Source organism: Lonchura striata, chromosome 1 (assembly GCF_046129695.1).
Source record: "Lonchura striata isolate bLonStr1 chromosome 1, bLonStr1.mat, whole genome shotgun sequence".
Lineage (NCBI taxonomy): Eukaryota > Metazoa > Chordata > Aves > Passeriformes > Estrildidae > Lonchura > Lonchura striata.
Genome location: NC_134603.1, coordinates 83,679,429 through 83,697,667, shown reverse-complemented (window position 1 = coordinate 83,697,667; position 18,239 = coordinate 83,679,429). Strand labels below are relative to the sequence as shown.

Below are 18,239 nucleotides of genomic sequence, written 5' to 3'. Positions count from 1 at the left end.
AGCTTTCAAACTCCAAACTTCACCATACAGATCACAGCTTTGCTCTCCAGATCTTTTGGGGTTTTATTTACTTATTTTTAACTCAAGTGTAGTTGTCTAGGTTTTGCAGAAACAGCCCAGCAAGAATTCTCTCATCTTCTGTTTGCCAGCTCCCTTACTTTGAGAAAAATCTTATTTATTTCTTCTTAAAATATGCACAGAGATGTTGGAACAAGTCTTCATATTTGGAGTCATGGGATAGAATTCTATTGTTCATCTTTACTAACTTAATTTACCTTACAAAAATGAATAAAAATTAGTATTTCATCTCTGTAATATGAGAAATTTTATGCAGTTCCATAGTGAGATTAAATAACTCTGTTCACAAATGCAAGCAATAAACACAGCCTAGAGTTTAGAAGTTCAGTTATGAGTTGCTTCTTAGTTAATTTATTTCCATTTATAGAATACTATAGTCTCAGTTTATATTCTAACTAACTTTTGTGTGTAAAACCAAATATAATTAAATTGCACTGCACAAAAATATTGAAGCTCAAACTTTGTCCTGCAATAGCCTGATCTGTTATTGTACACAAATAGAACTGAATTCCAAATCTTTTCTTCACATTCTACAGGAACAGCAGAAATAATGCACCCTTTTTTTTTTTTTTTTTCCAAAATAGAAGCTACATTGGAAATACTGTAACAACATGAACAACAATAAAAAAAATCTCACTTGAATAAATGGTACAATGCCATCTCTTGCAATGGCCTGCAATAGCCGGGGTGCACCAGTGAGACTCTGGAGACCAGCACCACATGTTGAAAAGAATGAACCAATCACAATAACCCATGGAGAAGGCCAGGCCAGTGTACCAACCACCAGATTTCCATTAACTGCTTCTCCAAACCTTAGGAAAGAACAGGGGAAACAAAAATAACTAAAACAAAACAAGAAAGAATCAGTAAGAATGAAAATAACTTCTACTATAGCTTCAACACTCACATTTCAATCTTTTTGGACAACAGCACTTTTTAACAATAAACACTGTGTTACAGTACGCACTATAGGATTTCCAACCAAGAAATCTCTCTTTATTGTGCTGTTTTAAAGAAGACATTATAATCACTTCACATTAAGTGCTGTCTCGAAGCAGATATGCAGCAATTATCAGATATCTTGGCAAACTTTTCTGAATTAATTTTATGGCTATCTTTACTGTAATGTCACCAAAGTTTTTTCCTGATATCTTCAGTTTTTTCCAAAAAAAAGGAAAAGTCTACAAAAATAAAAGAGAAAAACTAAGGAAAATTAAATGCTTTTTGTCTTTTCAGACCTGCTTTTAAAATAGGGTCAAGAAACAGAGCAATGAAGTGAATATAATATGCCAGTGTTCAAATTTTTGCTTATGCCCAAGTTTGGATGCATGACTACATACTATTTTCAGCAGATGAAAAAAAGGAAAAGGTAAATCACACTCCTCAAAATTACAGGATAAATCCCATATTGTCCTTCTATAACAAGATTTCTATAACTGTCTATTTATTCTTAGTTCAAATTCTAATGCCTATTTTTCAACTAAACATAGAATAGGAATAACTTCAAGAGATGCAAGAAACAGGAAAATGTACAACCTATTTTTCCCATTGCAGATACAACAATCATAATGAAAAAAGCCTCACAACCGAGTTTTTAGACCAGACTGAAAATCCACACACTTTACTGTTCAGCTGAATTTCAGCCAAATAAGAACTGGCAGCAATGTAAATGAAAGTTCATGGACTCAAGGCTCTTGCTACACTGCAACCAGCTCTAACAATAGGTAAGAGCTTACAAAATTCCCTTACCCCTCCTTGCCCTGAAAATTTAAAAAATATGAGTTTAGCTCTGCATTAATTTCTTATTTTAGAATTCATTTACTATTTCCTAGGCAGTTTGATTTGGCTTTTATATTTATGGTGAAGAAAAAACTAACAGATATTTTCACTGGTGCAGTAATATCATTTTAAAGTAAAAATCACAGAATCGCAGACGAGTAATGTTGGAAGGAACCACAGTGGGTCAATTGATCCAACCTCCCTGCTCAAGCAGAGTCCAATGCACAGGATTGTGTCCAGACAGTTCCTGAATATCTCCAGTGACAGAGAGTCCAAACCCCATCACTGGGCAATCTGTTCCAGTGCACAGTCACTTGCACAGTAAGGAAGTTCTTCCTCATATTCCGGGAACTTCCTGTGCATCAGTTTCTGCCCATTGCTTCTTGTCCTGTTGGTGGGCACCACTGGCAAGTGCTCAGGTCCATCTTCTTAGCACCCCTCCTTTAGTTACTTAAATACATTGATATGGTCTCCTCTCAGTTGTCTCTTCTTAAGGCTGAACAGGCCCAGTTCCCTCAGCCTTTCCTCATAAGAGGGATGCTCCAATCCCTTTATCCCCTTCATAGCCCTCCACTGGACCTCCAGGGGCTCCATGTCTCTCATGTACTGAGGAGCCCAGAAATGGACTCAGCAGTCCAAATGGAGTCTCATCAGGGCTGAGTAGAGGGGCAGGATGATCTCCTTTGACCTGCTGGCAATGCTCTTCCTCCTAACACAAACCAGGATTATGTTGCTGTAAGGTAGAAAAATTATAAAAGAAAGGCCTCATAAGATCAGGCCTACTCTCCCGGAATCAGTGGCTGGCCTTGTCAAGCTAGCACTTTATAAATTCCCATGAGAAAGCAATCCTGGTGTGAGCAGTTTGTTAGCATAACAATCTATTCCTGTGTGAAAAACAACTAGCACCTGTATAAACTGTTTTTACGTAGTTAGATAAATGAAAACTATCTCTCACAAGCAACTTTTCTTGCATGTACACACGGGGGATTTCAGTGACCAATCAATACAGGATAACAACTTGTTACTAACCAATACAATAATTGGCAAGAAAGCAACTAACCAACTAGAATCACACACAAGGTTGGCTTTTTCCACCATGAAGAAAATGGAATCTGCATGATTTATTCCCATAGGATTACACTGTGGTCTTCTTGGCCACAAGGGCATACCACTGGTCCAACACAGAACTCTGGGGGACACCACTAGTTAGGTGTCCAACTAGACTATGACACCGATCATGACCCTCTGGGATTTGCCAGTCAGCCACTTCTCAATTCACCTCACTGTCCACAGTTCTTGAGTTTGTCTATGAGGATGCTCTGAGAATGTGTCAAAAGCTTTTAATGGATCCCCTACTGCTTCTTGTATTAGTTTGATTAGAATCCAGCTTTTACTTTATGGTTTTCCTTCTAGACATATAAAATAAGTTGTCTCAGCATCAACTTCACCACCTTTTAAACAATACCCCAATGACACCATTTTATCACCATAAAAGCAAATGTGGCCCTCAGTAGAAAAGAGAACCAGACAACAGCAAGAAAACAATTGTAAAATCTGATGGAGAAATAGATCATAATCTGGAGATTCTCTTAATACTCATGTCCATCACATTTATTCCCTTCATTCTTCATATTATGCCTTAAATTCTTCAGGCAATTACATGGTTGAAAATAGACATGACTCCTGATGTACAAGTGAGATTTCAAAACAAAAACTAGTCATATGTCTAGTGGAAATCATAGGTTTGATGGTGCACTGCAGTCTTCTTACAAACTCCCCATGTCATGTAACTGTCAAATTTTTAAATTTGTTCCTCAAAAACCTATTTCTTCTCCCAAAGTAATATCACCTTATCCCCATTCATCAGCTCTGCAAATACTAATTATGATTTTCTTCATCAAGAACATTTTATTAGGCTGGTTCAACTTCAAACATTTCTCATAAGATTCTGCTTCTGCTTCTTGAAAGCATACAGTCTAATGACCTGACCAGTTTTTGCAGCCATACGCTTTCCCTCCAGTTCTAAACTAAGCAAAAGAAATATATACAACATAGGTATTTTACACAAGAGACACTATTAAGTTCTATTACTATAACATATGATTACATATACTCAATGTAATATTAGAAGCTGAATATTACTTACTTATCTCTTAATATTACACCTTCTATACAGGCACCAAACAACACTATACAGGAGAGATCTGTTAATGAGACTGAAGGAAGATTACTCTCTAAAAAATCACATAGAGGAAACCCCACCTTTTTTCACCAAGGTATAAAATGAAAATGTCCATGACAATGACGTATATGTGTGTGTGTGTTTCCTGGCTGCTTTTTTGCTTGGTTTTTTTAGCTCTTCCCTACCACAATTTTTTAGTTTATGTTCTTTATGACTGTATTTCACAGCGAGTTGTGAAGTACTGGAAGTAGACAGCTCATATATCATGCAATAGAACAGGCATTTTCTCATACACATAAGCAAGTACTTGTGTACTCTAGGTTTTGAAGGACTGACAACTTCTATTACTTGTTGTTTGGTTTAAGATCTGGTTATACTGAGTATGACAACAATCTGCCAACTGAACCCTAATGCTAAAAACCTTCAGATCACTTGACTAAAATCATCAATTACATCTTGGAATTTGAAGTACTAGTAGAATATATATATATTTGTTAATAAAATTTTACATATTTTAATAATGTTTATAAATAATACTGATATTTTAGACAAATATAAAAGATTTCTTTTCAGTTTCGGTTTACTTCATTTTATACTCAGGAAACTCTAATGATTTTCCAGTGAAAAATCTATTATACCTACAGAATCTACAGAATGTAGACTAAGAAAAAAGTCACAGTATAAAGGATACAAATAAAAGATGTAGTTGATATAGCCAAAATTGTTCCAGTAGGAATAGATTTTTGAGCATCCTTTAGATCTCCAGATCTATTTGAACCTGCCATAATACCTTAAATAAAGACAAAATTTATGTAATAAAAACAATTCATAGTAACGCCATGATAATAATTAAGAGAATAAGAACAACTAATTTTAAGCCAAATTTAACTCAAATATTACCAGTGGAAAGGCTACAGAAACATATTATAATCCCACACTAATCCTCAATTTATACCTTCATTTCATTCAGAAATCTGTGTTACTACCCACTTGAGTAAGCAAATCCTATAAACGTCAGTAAAAAGACAGATTAAAAAAAATATTTTTGAAGCATCACCACAGAATCATTCTTTAAATGAAAAAAATACAAGGAGTAGCAATTTTGCTACTGGGGATGAATGTTGTAAATTAATAGGGACTTAGCAATTTTAGCCAATGTGACTTAATGCACTAACTTTCTACTAAACAGACCATCATAATAACAAGCAAATGTAAGCAAGCAAATCAATAAGCTAACAAATAAAGCCTTAGAAGCAGAAAATAAAGGAGCAGGCAAGAAAAAGAATGGTTAGAAAAATCACATGTACACGTGTGTGAATCTAAAAAGAGAACAGAATTATTTTGTAGCACATACAGTGACAGGAGGGAAAGAAACCTATACAATAACTAATTTTGCCATCTCTCCTAGAATTGCCCTGACCACTGGAAGCAAAAACATAGAAGTTAATGTTAAGATGTTCCAGTGCAAAAACATTGTCAAACTCCATGGAATAAAACATTAACCACGGGTTCAGATATGATGAATGTTTTAAGAGTCTGAAGTAAAGAAATGGGAGCAGTGGGGTTCAAACAGTGAATACAAAGGAATTATTCCACTTCATAATAAGCTAGCAAACAGTGCTGCAACTTCTTTGTTGAGTTCTAGTCTGTTACTTGATATTACAATTACTTCAACCGGGACTTTTGAAGAAAAACATACCTGTTTTTTTTCAGTCAAACATAAGCTGAGGAAAATGAAATACACCTAGTCTAGGCTCGACAAACAAGTCTACACAGTTTAATGTGGCAAAATATTGGACATGTAAACAAATCCCAGGCAGTTAACCAGGCAGCTTGGACACTGGAAGAATCATTTTAATATTAAACTGTTCTCTCAAGCCTTTGAAGATTAAAGTATTATAAAGGCACCTTATTTTGAATAAACATTTAGTAACATATGAGGGCTTTGCTTTCTTTGCAGACATGCAAATGGCCGTTAAACAGATTTCTTGTTTAATTTCCGTAACCTTCAAAAGTCATCAGCTATGACCTGTGTCTCCTTAGCACCAGAATGTTTTAGGTACATAACCTCAGACACAGAAACTTGCAACAGCATGAGTCACCTATAAGAGTGGTGAAAATTAAAAAATTTCACATGAAAATATATTTTCCCAGATATAAGTACATATCCTCATGCAAGAAAAACAGTTGTGTCTACCTGTCACAGATGGAAAATAAATCCCTACAAGCATTGTGAAGTAGGTCATGATGTCTGTAAAAACATAAGGAAGTCCACCCATTTTTGACTCTTCTGATCCAGCAACTGATGGCTGATCTTTTTTCTCAATTATTGATCCTTTTTCTGAATAGGCACTCCAGAGATTATCTACAAGGTGGGGGAAAAAACAAAATCATTGTCACCTCTCTGTTTCAGGATATCAACTAGTGAGACTAAGAATCAGATGCCTTTTTCTTACACAAAAAGCATGACATTTCCCAGTATGATTAATACCAATTGTATCAGTGGGCACTCCATTCCATGCCAGTAAGAATGCAGTAGCAAGAGATGTGTCCTGCAAAATTTTCTCTTCCTTTAAAGCAAAATATAGTTATAGAATTAAATTCTAACATATTTGTAGAATGTACACTTATATTGCACAGGCACACAGATGTACTATTATGAAAAAATAATGAGACGTATCTCCAGGTTCAAATAATCTTAGTATATACTAATATTTCTTGTTCTTGTAGTTTGAAGAGCAGCATGTAAAAGAAATACTACTTAACCATAATTTGAGACCTCCTGTACAGAATAATCCTGCATAACAGTTCAGAGTTCAGCTGTTAATGTTAAAAAATTTCCACATGGTGACAAAAGCAGGGTAACCAGACTCCAGAAGATCACTGATAAGCAAAATAAAAACCCAGCAGAATATGGCTCAAATTCCCCAGCAAACTAAGCATGTTTGTATGAAGAGTGATAGGTCAAACAGTAAATTTTGAGAACTTAAATGTGTTGAAAACACTGGTTGTATACCTTGATAAGACTGTGAGAACAGATCACAGTGATTCTTATTTGAAAATGGGACAAGTTGTCCTATCATATGGGAGAAAACAAAGTACATACTCTTCTGGCCTGTCAAGAAGGCAAAGGATTTTACAGCAAGGAAATAAAAAATTCCCATGGTCTGCCAGGATGATTAGGATTTTCACACATCCTGAACTACTCCAGGGAATTGAAGTACAGTATTCTAAGCCTTTAAAGCTATATAATAGCAAAAAGTAACCTTGAGCACAGTAGAAGATGGACTTTGAACCATAAGTGGCTAAAGAGAGGGTACTCATACCTAGACTTTTAACAAAAAACTTACAATTGTTAAGCATATGTGGAAGTATGCATGGAAAGCAGAAGAGAAAGTAGAGCAAAGATTAAAAATAAGTATTATTTCCTAAGGAATGCTATGTGTATTACTACAATCAAATTAAGAGGAGTAATAGACTGATCTAGAGATAGGACTGAAACCATAAAGAGTTAATGAAACAAGATAATTTCAAATTTCAGGAATTTTAGCAGAGATTTGATGAGTGATGTAAAATAAGACTAGATCTCCAAATTAGCATCTATCTACCCCATGTCAAACATAAGAAGAAAATCCAAAAATCAGCTTGAATTGCCAATCAAAACCACTTAATTCTTAATAAGCACGCAACTGTTTGTGTCCTTTATTCAGTGTGACACAAGAGTGGCAGTGACCTGAGCCCTGCAATGCATGCCACTTAATTCTGGAACTGTGCATGCCAGCACAAGTGGGTAAAATCGGATTAGATACTTTGTTGAATAGAAATCACTTTCCCATTTCATAACATGTCACACAGAGATTTCCTATGCTCATTTTCCCAAAAGTGCTAATCCAAGTGGACTTAAAAGTTAGGTTGAGAAAAAAGAATAACTTTTCAGAAAAGTCCAGATATTTAGCCCTTCTAGGACACATTTAAGATGAATCCTATGACTTAAAGCAATTTGAATTCCAAGTTGCCACAACCATAGAGATCTGTAAAGAGAATAAAATCTATATACTTTGTAGACAGCTTTTCTCTAATTCAATCATGAACTTGCACACATTGGACAATCCACAGAACTTCATTCTCATTGCACCACCTGTAAACTGGAAATAAGTTCTCCCTCAGGAGAGTTTGAAAATATATTAATGAATGGCTTATTGAAATGTGTATTTGGCATACACATTAAAAAAAAAAAAACACAAAATAAACCAAACAACTCTGATGAGCACTTTATCACCTTTTTGCTTGAACAATAGTTTCTGAAAGCGTACCTATAAAACTCCAATTACCTCCACATTAAAGCACTTCAAAGCCAGATGAAAATTTTACAGGAGGAAGCATGCTCAAGATGGCAATCTTTCACACAGACTAGGGGCAAATAAATAGTGACTGACTAGACAAATGTACTACTGACCAGCCATTGGCCAAATTAAGAATGTCCAAAAACTTTTAAATCACTCTGCTTTCCAACTTACCAGTTAGAACTCCACTCATTATTCCTGGAATTCCTTGAATTTCTGTTACATTATTGAGACTGAAATAGTCATCACATGTAGCATTAAGCAAAGAACTATCACAGAACAGGCGCCACAGAGGTGTAGTCTTTGTTTCATTATTGCTTTCAGTAAATTTGGCACAGACATCAAAGCTGCGTTTTGACAATGTACGGTTTCCAAGGAGACAGATACTATAAACAAGAAAAATAAAATCAGTGTTCCTTCAATACAAGGCTGTGAATTAAGCCATTTTTTGTCCACTAGACTTCTTAAGAAACCTGCTATTTACACTATCTACCTTAAGGCCTATACTACACCTACTAAAACAGTATATAGTTTCTACATCTAAAACTATCATCAATAGTCTTTAAAACATGGATCAAATATTTCTACTTTATGGTATTGGCAGCTGTTTTGCCTTCTGATTTGTTCTTCAGAAAGTACAATCAATTTAAGCAGCTTGACTACTAAATAACAGCAATTATGATGCATTCAGCCTACAAGACAAAAGTAAAATTATAAACTTAATTAAAATATGAGTCTGATGAAGAAAATATAAAAGTAAGATTAAGCAAGTAAACCATGCTCTTCCTTTTCTAGCAACTAAAAACTTTAAATGATCCTCAAAAACATTACAATCCAAAAGCTGTTTTCTTTGGGTTTTTTTTAATGACCACCATCAGATCAGTCTTACCATTACATAAACCGGCACTTGAGTTTCTCATTTTGAGGCAGACTCTAAATGTAAACCATTATATTTAGTGGAAAATAAACTTTTTTTATATTTTTCCCCCCTGTACAATAATATTACAGTAGCAGCCACATATAAAGTTTCCAGGAAATTGGTAATGAGTCTTACCTATGCTACATATCCACATAAACTCTCTTTTACCTATACAGGTGACAAAAAGATATTACTATTTCCCCCTTGGAAGTTACTGTAAGAAACACAAGTTTTATTCAGAAATATGTCAACATTTTACATATTACATGTAAAATAATGTTACAGAACAGTCCACAAGTAGTGCTCTAATGTAAATTTGAAATGTAATTACCAACACTTCAAAGTAATCTTTAAGTTGTAATATATTTTGTTACATATGTAACATGTTACATAATTTGTTACATATGTAACATCATATGTAATTGAATCATACAGCCAAGAATAACTCTAGTTATGAAGTGCCATGCAAGATTGAAGTTACCAGCCTTATCCTGATCATGTCTTAAGCAATATAATTTTGTTTCCTCTTTCAACAGAAAAATATGCACAAAAATGCAACTTATATAACAGGGGAAAGTAAAATGCAACTAATAACTGGAGTAAAGAAGTAACTCCTATTGAGCCAAGAATTAAGCACATCGAGGATCTTGAGAAGCAATGTGTCATGCATAACAACAATACCATTTTATTTTATTAATGCAAAAGCCTTCACAAACACAAGTGAATTTAAACACTTCTATGTTTCAATTTTAAGTAGTGAGAAATTGAGGTTTCTAAAATTTCTTTGTAACATAGGAAGTTTAAAATTATGCCTCTTTTTCTAACTATGGTTAATAGCTACAATGGTTTCTTGATCTTTTTACTTCATTCTATAGGTTTTAGTTTAAATCTTTAGATAAAGCAGTTACATTTACTGCCAGCAAAACCCACCTTCTTGCTCCTTGGGAGAGGATGAAATAACAGCCAAATTTTAAGCACCAAAGAACATTTTCTAGAGTTACCATAGCTTACGAAAAATGAGAGAAATACTAAGATATGTAACTCAGAATAACAAATGACAACATCGGTATTTAAACTACATAAACCTACCACTGAAACCGATGTGTTTGTGTTTTGAAATTTAGCTTAAAACATGAAGTGGTTACAGCAGCTATTCCCTCCCAACACTTTTTTTCTTTTAAATAACCCACACAACTTTGATAATGTACTTACGGAAAGTCAGGTGGGTCAAAAGCAGTCTTAATAACTCCAGCATATATGGCAATGATGGAAAGAATCACACAGGCAAGGAAGACCAGTGCAAGTTTGTTGACATACTTTACTCCCACAAAAACTACTATGGCCATCAGAATGACTATACATGTTCCATAGACTCTCATGTTGTTCAGCATAGCCTCTGTTTCTTCACCAACATCTGCCACTTTAAATATAGCAGCACTTGGAGAAATATAGGTCTGCAAGAAATATGGCGAACTATCATATATGTAATAATGAACATTTTTTTAAATCATTTACTTGAACTATAAAATCTAACCTATACCAGCTTTGCTTTCACAAATGAGTTTAGTCATATAATTTGGGCATCGAAAAACTGTAGAGATAAAGGAAAGAAAAGGGAGAGGGTGAAGAAAAACAAGGTTTAAGAATAGGATACAACTTTTGCTCCAGCTTTTTATCTCCTGTTAAAGAGCTTCCACTCCTCAAATTCATGTGTCTGCCAAATGGGAAAAACCACTAAGGAATTTGGGAGGGGAAGGAAGTAGCACACATAAAAAGGAAAAAATCCAAACCATAAAAAGGACTTCCATTGATTGAAACAAAATATGAAGAATCAAACAGAAGTATAATACACTAAAAATGTTTTCAGTATTATACACCCTATATAATACTTCATAAAATTTTAATCTAAAGTTGCAACAGCACAATTCAAGAAGCTTAGTCATGTACTAAACCAGATATTTCAAACTACTGCAATTTCAAACAAGATTCTCTTACAGATCTCTCTTCCTTAAATTTTGGTGTGTTCTACCTGAAAAGAAGTTGGAAACTGTTTATAGCACTTATACTGATAAATGCGTGTGAGAAGACAAACTGATCTGTAGTTCTGAGACATTGGTGTACTACACTACTCAACAATATCTATATTCCTTCTTCTAGCCCCCCTAAAAACACTCCTCTCTGTTCAGATACCAGGGATTGAGGCAACTCCAGTCCTTCAAAAAAATTGCTCAAATGATTATTTTTCAATCACACAATTTCTAAAGGCAGGGAGAAACTTTGAACAGGAGGCTGCTAAAATACATTCATAAGTAAAATCCAAAAATAGACATAGATAATTATTCACCAGAATTTTCTTAGATTAAATTTAAGTTTAACAAAATTAGTATTTACTAGAATGCTGGAAGATATGAAAATTGTCACATCATCATGGAAGAAAAAGAAAGCAAACTAAAAAAATATTACAAATAAAGTGTATATAAAGAATATATTGTTAGAAAAACCCTACATGATGACTTTGCAGAAGTTTCAGGCTCTGTACGGAGGTACTCCAGAACATTTTCTTGTGGATTTTGTTGTCCTGCTGTTCAAAGCCTTTGCCAGGGAAAACCACAGGCAGATGACCTAGGTTTCTGTTTCTCCAAATAATCCATGCCCCAGTGAAGGGGAAAAAAAGCAATACTCACACCTTGTGGCTATGTCAGGGGTCTATTCTGAGGTCTTTGACAGATATCCTGGACAGCATTTTACTTCCAATTCTGTATCCAGACCCCATACATTTTATTAACAACACAAACCCAGCATGACTCTCCCTCTAGGGAGAGCAGTGAACCAAATTCAATCCACAATTCAAAACATGCTTGTGTTACTACTACAGATCAGACAACAAGCCAGATCAGATCACACAAGCAAGCATTAGTAAATACTATCTCTAATTTAAATGTAAAAAAGCCTGGATTTGATGACATGGATCACAGTAAGTTACAAGAAAGCATTCTGAAGTATCTCCTGTGCATATCTTCACTTTCTGATATGATTACCAATTACTGGCCCCTCCTGGATGACGCAAAGCCATAGTAGCTGGGCCACTGCCATACAGGCAGCCTTCCACAGCATCTTTGCAAATATATGAAAAATCAAAGTCAGTAGTTCAGAAATGAGGAAGTGTGAAAGATTGTTATTGCCTCATCAGAGATACACCCTTCATATTCTCCACAACTTTTCATTGGGCAGCAGCAAGTTACCCTGGTAATGCTTGCCGACTATTATTTGAAAAGAGAAGATTTCTGCTTGGTTCCCACATTATGTAGAGTAAATATACATAAAATAGCATTTAATTTATTTTTGTATTAGTGGTAAGAATTTAACTTCCTCAAATAGTCATAAGTAGAGTAAGAATAAATATAAACATCCTGAAAATGTAGTAACAAAACATTAACAATCATCAAACTAGAATGCATTATAACCAATAAGAACATTCACCAGCAATATCCCAAAACAGCCCAAATATATTTAGTCTTAACAGAAACTAGCACTTACCAATAAAATTTCAATGGTACCAAGAATGTACATTGCTCCTGCAAAGGTTGTGCCCAAGTAGAAACAAAGTCCCACTGCTCCACCAAACTCTGGCCCTAAAGATCTTGAAATCATGTAGTAAGAGCCTCCAGCTGTGAATTTAAGAAAACAAAACAAAAACAAACAAACAAAAAACACAGAACACCTCCAGGCCTTCAGTTTAAGTAAGGATGGCAGTAGAGAACAAAAATTTGAATCATTCAATCAACATAATCAAGAAAACCACTGACATGCTCATGACAAGACTGTAATCAATGTTTGTACCATCTAGGTAGTTAGAATGTACATTTCTAGATTAATATCCCCATGTGCATTGTCTGTGGAACAGAAAGTGAAGACGAAAGCAAGAAGAGGAACAATTCCACAAGCTAAACAAAAGAAAATTAGAAAAGGATATACAGGTATAAATAGATGTGAATGAATTTTTATCTTCTAACCTTAAGCTGTTCCCCATCAAAGAATAAAATTCCAAAATAATTGCTTTATGAGACAAGGACAAAACAGAATATTTTCTACTGATTCTTTCTATTTTCTGTAACTAAAGATCATGTCTTTTTAGTACTGTTTAAAGGTGTTGGGTAGGGATTGCTTTTTCTTGTCCACTTATATATTATTCACTTCAACCCCGAGTTCTTTAATTCTTCTCACTCTTATTTCCCATACATATGCAGCATCTTTCTTTAAGTCATAAACTACACCCACCACCATCCTATTTCCATTACACTATTTGCCTTTTAATAAAGGCTCTAAATTTCAAGCTCATCTCTTTCTTTTAGAATGTCGACCAACTCCTTCAAGGCAAACTCTTCTCTCTGGTTCCCTCTCCATCTACTCTTTAATTCTTTTTTTTTTTTTCTTGCTTGTGGGAAGACAAACAACAACTGGAGGTTAGCCACTGTGGTACATGTATGAGGTTCAGTAAGGCAAAGCGCCAGGTCATGCACAAAAACCCCATGCAACAGAGAAAAGATGTGTGTAATTTTAAATAACATACATTAATGTGCAGAGTCTGAAGCTGTTTTTCATAGACTCATTAAGATTGCAAAAGACCTCCAAGATCATTAAGTCCTAATCATTGACCTAATACTATCTGGTCCACTACTACAACCTGTCCGTAAGCACCACACCTCCTTGTTTTTTGAACACTTCCCAGGATGGTGATTCCACCATTTGCCTGGGCAGCCTGTTCTGCAGACTTCAATGTTTTCAATATGAATGAATGAGAAACTAAGAAAGATCTTATGATGCATCACCAATCCTTTTACTAAATATAATACTCTCGCATACAAAGGCAAAAAAAGGATCCTGCTGCTTAGGTCTCCTTCAATCCTAGGTTCTTATCTGTGCTTTCTGTGCTTTCTGCCTTCTCCATACATTCCAGGACAAGTATAATTTTTCTAAGAAACTGGCACCAACAACAAAAAAAGTGAAAATTAAGACCTGTCTCATGTAAGAACTGCAGGTTTCAAAGTCTGTGAGACATGTTAAACAAAACCATTAAGATGAACGTTAAAAATATGAGGGAGAATAGAGCAGAACATTTTAGTTATCTGCACGCTGATTTGAATAACTCCGTTTTATTATAAAACACATGTATTTTAAACAAAATTGTCAATTTTTTTTTTATTTCATATATGGTACTGTATCCTTAAAATACAATTATAATACAATTATTCTACATCCTACACAAATTATAGCTTTTACTTTTGTCCAACAAAGTTTAAGTTCATTAGCTAAACTGTTCAGAGTTCATACCAATATCTGAACACCAAAACTATCAATTATTGTGCTGAGAAACTGAAAAGGGTAAAAGCTTCAAGAGCTTACTGATTTTGCAACTTAAAAAAAATCCTCTTACTTTATGAAGCTGAATCAATTTATCAACCTGCCCTGAAAATTTAAGGACCTAGAGTGTTCATGCAGAAAAATATTTTTGCCATGAGACCAGTTACTATTCTTGCATAAAACAAGAAACTAACTCCAGTGTTTAGCTGGAATGTAGGAAAATTCAGGAGAGAGAAAAGTATTAGCCTTATTTGTAAAGACATTTGCTTTGTGTGAAGACTAGTCTCCATTAATTCAATTTATAACTCCCAGTTGCAGTTAAAGACTGCAACTCATACTAAAAAGTTATTTATAGAATCAATTAAAAGAAAAAATGCATTTGACACAAAAACATTACTTCTAATATTTGAGAATGATAAGAATTTCTTATCCCAGTTTTAAACTTCCATTATTTGAGAATTTGCTATGTAAGATAAAATTCTTCATTACCTGGAACTACACCATTTGTTGCTATAGCACTCATTGAAATTGCAGTAAGCATAGTCTGTGGAAAGATAAAATAGAGGGAATTTAAAATACAAAAGTTTTGGAGGATTTTTTTTTTTTGAAAGATTGGGCAAAACAGTAATCAAATTGAACTAGATTTTTTTTTTTCCCCAAGATGTTTAATTTGGAATATCCATGCAACTCAAATACTCAACTTTTCAGCAGAAGATTTAGTTAACTTATACTTGACACAGTCTTTAAAAAAGAACTGGAAGAATACAGACCATTGCATATACTTAAAATAGTATGCTCATTATTCTAATTAAAAAGTAGTGAAAACTAATTATAACATTATTATGACAACATCTAGTAGTGGTCTCATATTCTAAAAAATTACTTTATGGATGCACTACTAGTTTATTATTCAATTTGTTCTGAAGTTGAAAAAAGCAGAACAGTTCCGATCTCAAATAAATAATGAAATATTTGCTAAAGGCTGATTTAATAAAACTGATCAATCAAATGCTTACTTTGATCAACTCAAAAAATGTCCATGCGGGTTAGACTGACATGTAACACTCACTGCTTAAATATATAACCCATTTCTCTCAATTAAACCATATTGGTTAAATATCAGCACAATTTTACCAGTATGATTAAATACGGGCAGTTATCTTTTCCCTGATACTCATATATTAGAAGGTATCAGTACTCTTCCAACAGAGAATTTGGACAAGAATTTAAAAAATAAGTAAAATAAGGGCAACTTACACAAGCACAACACATGAACACAATGATGAAAGACTCAAGAACTCCAGCTGTTCCCACAATCCATGTTAAACGCAGGAAAAGGATAACTCCCAAGATGTTTTGCAAACAGGGAAGATATACACCAATAAAAGTGCCCATTCGTGGACCCTGGAAACAAAGTGAGAACATCAATTCCTTTGCAATAACAAATTTAAATCCATAAACACTTTATTCCACAAACACTTATCACGAATGCTCCATGAACAAATGCCAAGTGAAACTGAATGGTAGCTTCAGAGTGCCCAGCTTTGCAAATATTCATGTGCTATTTATGAAGAAAAGTTCCTGAAAAGAGAGAAACTATTTGTGATAACAAATTCTCTTGTTCCACAGGAATTAGGATGAAACCTTGATAGGGATAGAATGGCCCTTTATCTGTTGATTATAACACTTTACAAACTTTTTCTGAAATACCAATTACAGACTAAAGTTACAGTTTAAAGATAAATTACTGTCATAATCAAAATACCATTTGTATTCTACAAAGAGTTGAATACAAATTGCCACACAGCTGGCACAAAAAATTATATTCAATAGTAATTTCAATTTTTAAAAAAGGCAGACAAGGTATTAAGACAGAGTGTGAAGTAATGCAGAACTGACTACAATTTTTTTTTTTTCAAAAATTTTAAAACCTGCCACAACATAGTATATGTGTACTTTTTAGTTGCTAGTGATCATCATAGGTCAAGACACACACAAAAGCATTCAGGCTTCATCACTAAAGTTTCAGTCTTCTACATTTATAAAGAGAAATCAGGGTTTGAAATACTCTAGCTAGAATCAACAGTTATACACAATAGCTTTCCAGTTACACAAGATGGTCTTAAATCACAACTTGGGCTGTGATAAAATGGCAATCAATTTAAATAAATAAGCAAGCATTGATGCTTTAGAAGTTATCAAAATTATTAAGAAAACACTAAATTTTCTAATATTTATAAGAAACCAAAGAATGCCATTCAGACTATATTTTTTATTTTTAGCATCTTGGGCAATATCCCACCATCTTGGGCAGCATCAATACCACTGTCTCAATCACGCTATTAGAAATGCTACTCTGACAGGCTTAACTATCACAATTTCAGAAATGAAATTAAGACACATACATAAAAATTGCGTTATCAGGCAACCACATAGAGCACAAACAAGATCAAATGCAAGTGAGGACATGATGTTAATTTGTTCACAGTCAGCTCCAGAGGGAGCAAGAAAGTGCTGGACTGACAAAAACCTCTACACAGCAGCTGAACAGACAACAGGGTTCATGCTAAGGAAAGTGTGAGAAGATCAGTGTTACTTGTCTCATATCTGAGGTTTATCTTCAGATGAGATGAACAAATACAGATCAAGCACAACTAGACAAACAAAAAGAAAACACACTCATTAACAAATAAGCAGGATAAGCAAAAAGTTTGGAGGATAAGCAAAAAGGTAAACAAACAGTTGGACTTGATCCCTGACCCTTGCCCACTGTCCCAGTACCAACTTCCACTCAAAATCTCCCTTCCAGTCAAATGAACTGCTGTTCTCAGCTTATTTTCAAATGTATTTTCATCTCTGTCTTTTCTGCTCTGTGCTCATTTTCCTTTTTCTCATTCTCATGTACTTCTTTTCTTCAGAGCTCAGCATATATATTCAGTAGCAGCACCCCTTCTCCTACACAAAGACAAGGTGACTCCCAGCACTGTCCTTTCCCAGCATCTACCTTAATTTTCTTAGTTTCAGTCACCACGCTCACCATGCAGCTCATTATCCCTCCTTTGCCTATATGTTTGTATACTCTGTCAGGTCACATGTTTTAATCCAAGCTTTCTCCTTCAAAATCAACCTCTGCTAACAGAGGAATCAATCCAACATTGCCACTGCAGACTCCAACTGTTGCATACATTCCATTTCTACAGACACAGAGATACATCCAGTAGGCAGACAACCCTTGATGAATTAAATTCAGTTCTAGCAAGTATGTTTAGCAATATGTCAAACAGAGCATATGACTTCCCCTCCCTCAAGTATAATATTTTTGATGTTTGCAAGAAAGCGTTTTCTTGGAATGCATCAATTAAGTTATAAAAATACTTACTCCAACACAGAAAACCAAGACAGCTACTCAAAAAAACTACTACCGTGTTAAGAGGTGCACATATGCTTATAGAATTAAAAGAATGAACTATTTCATCTCAAATTTGCCTTAATATAACTACCTAAAAACCTAGGCAGTTAAAATAAACTAAAAAACCTGCAAAAAGTCCTATTTTATGCTCACTGGAGGTAGGTAACA

General features: G+C 34.5%; 1 protein-coding gene across 3 annotated transcripts in view; it reads right to left on the bottom strand.

The window, feature by feature from the left end:
* The window catches only part of SLC12A7 (solute carrier family 12 member 7), a 65,020-nt gene that overhangs the window by 30,630 nt on the left and 16,151 nt on the right, over positions 1 to 18,239 (bottom strand). For all 3 annotated transcript variants that reach the window (XM_021540511.3, XM_021540512.3, XM_077785420.1), the window contains exons 4-12: positions 15,920 to 16,066; positions 15,152 to 15,206; positions 12,839 to 12,969; positions 10,514 to 10,755; positions 8,557 to 8,768; positions 6,237 to 6,404; positions 4,731 to 4,829; positions 4,004 to 4,061; positions 716 to 890 (exon numbers count right to left, since the gene is read on the bottom strand). In XM_021540511.3, the coding sequence (XP_021396186.2) occupies positions 716 to 890; positions 4,004 to 4,061; positions 4,731 to 4,829; positions 6,237 to 6,404; positions 8,557 to 8,768; positions 10,514 to 10,755; positions 12,839 to 12,969; positions 15,152 to 15,206; positions 15,920 to 16,066 (1,287 nt within the window). The remainder of the gene's footprint in view (positions 1 to 715; positions 891 to 4,003; positions 4,062 to 4,730; positions 4,830 to 6,236; positions 6,405 to 8,556; positions 8,769 to 10,513; positions 10,756 to 12,838; positions 12,970 to 15,151; positions 15,207 to 15,919; positions 16,067 to 18,239) is intronic.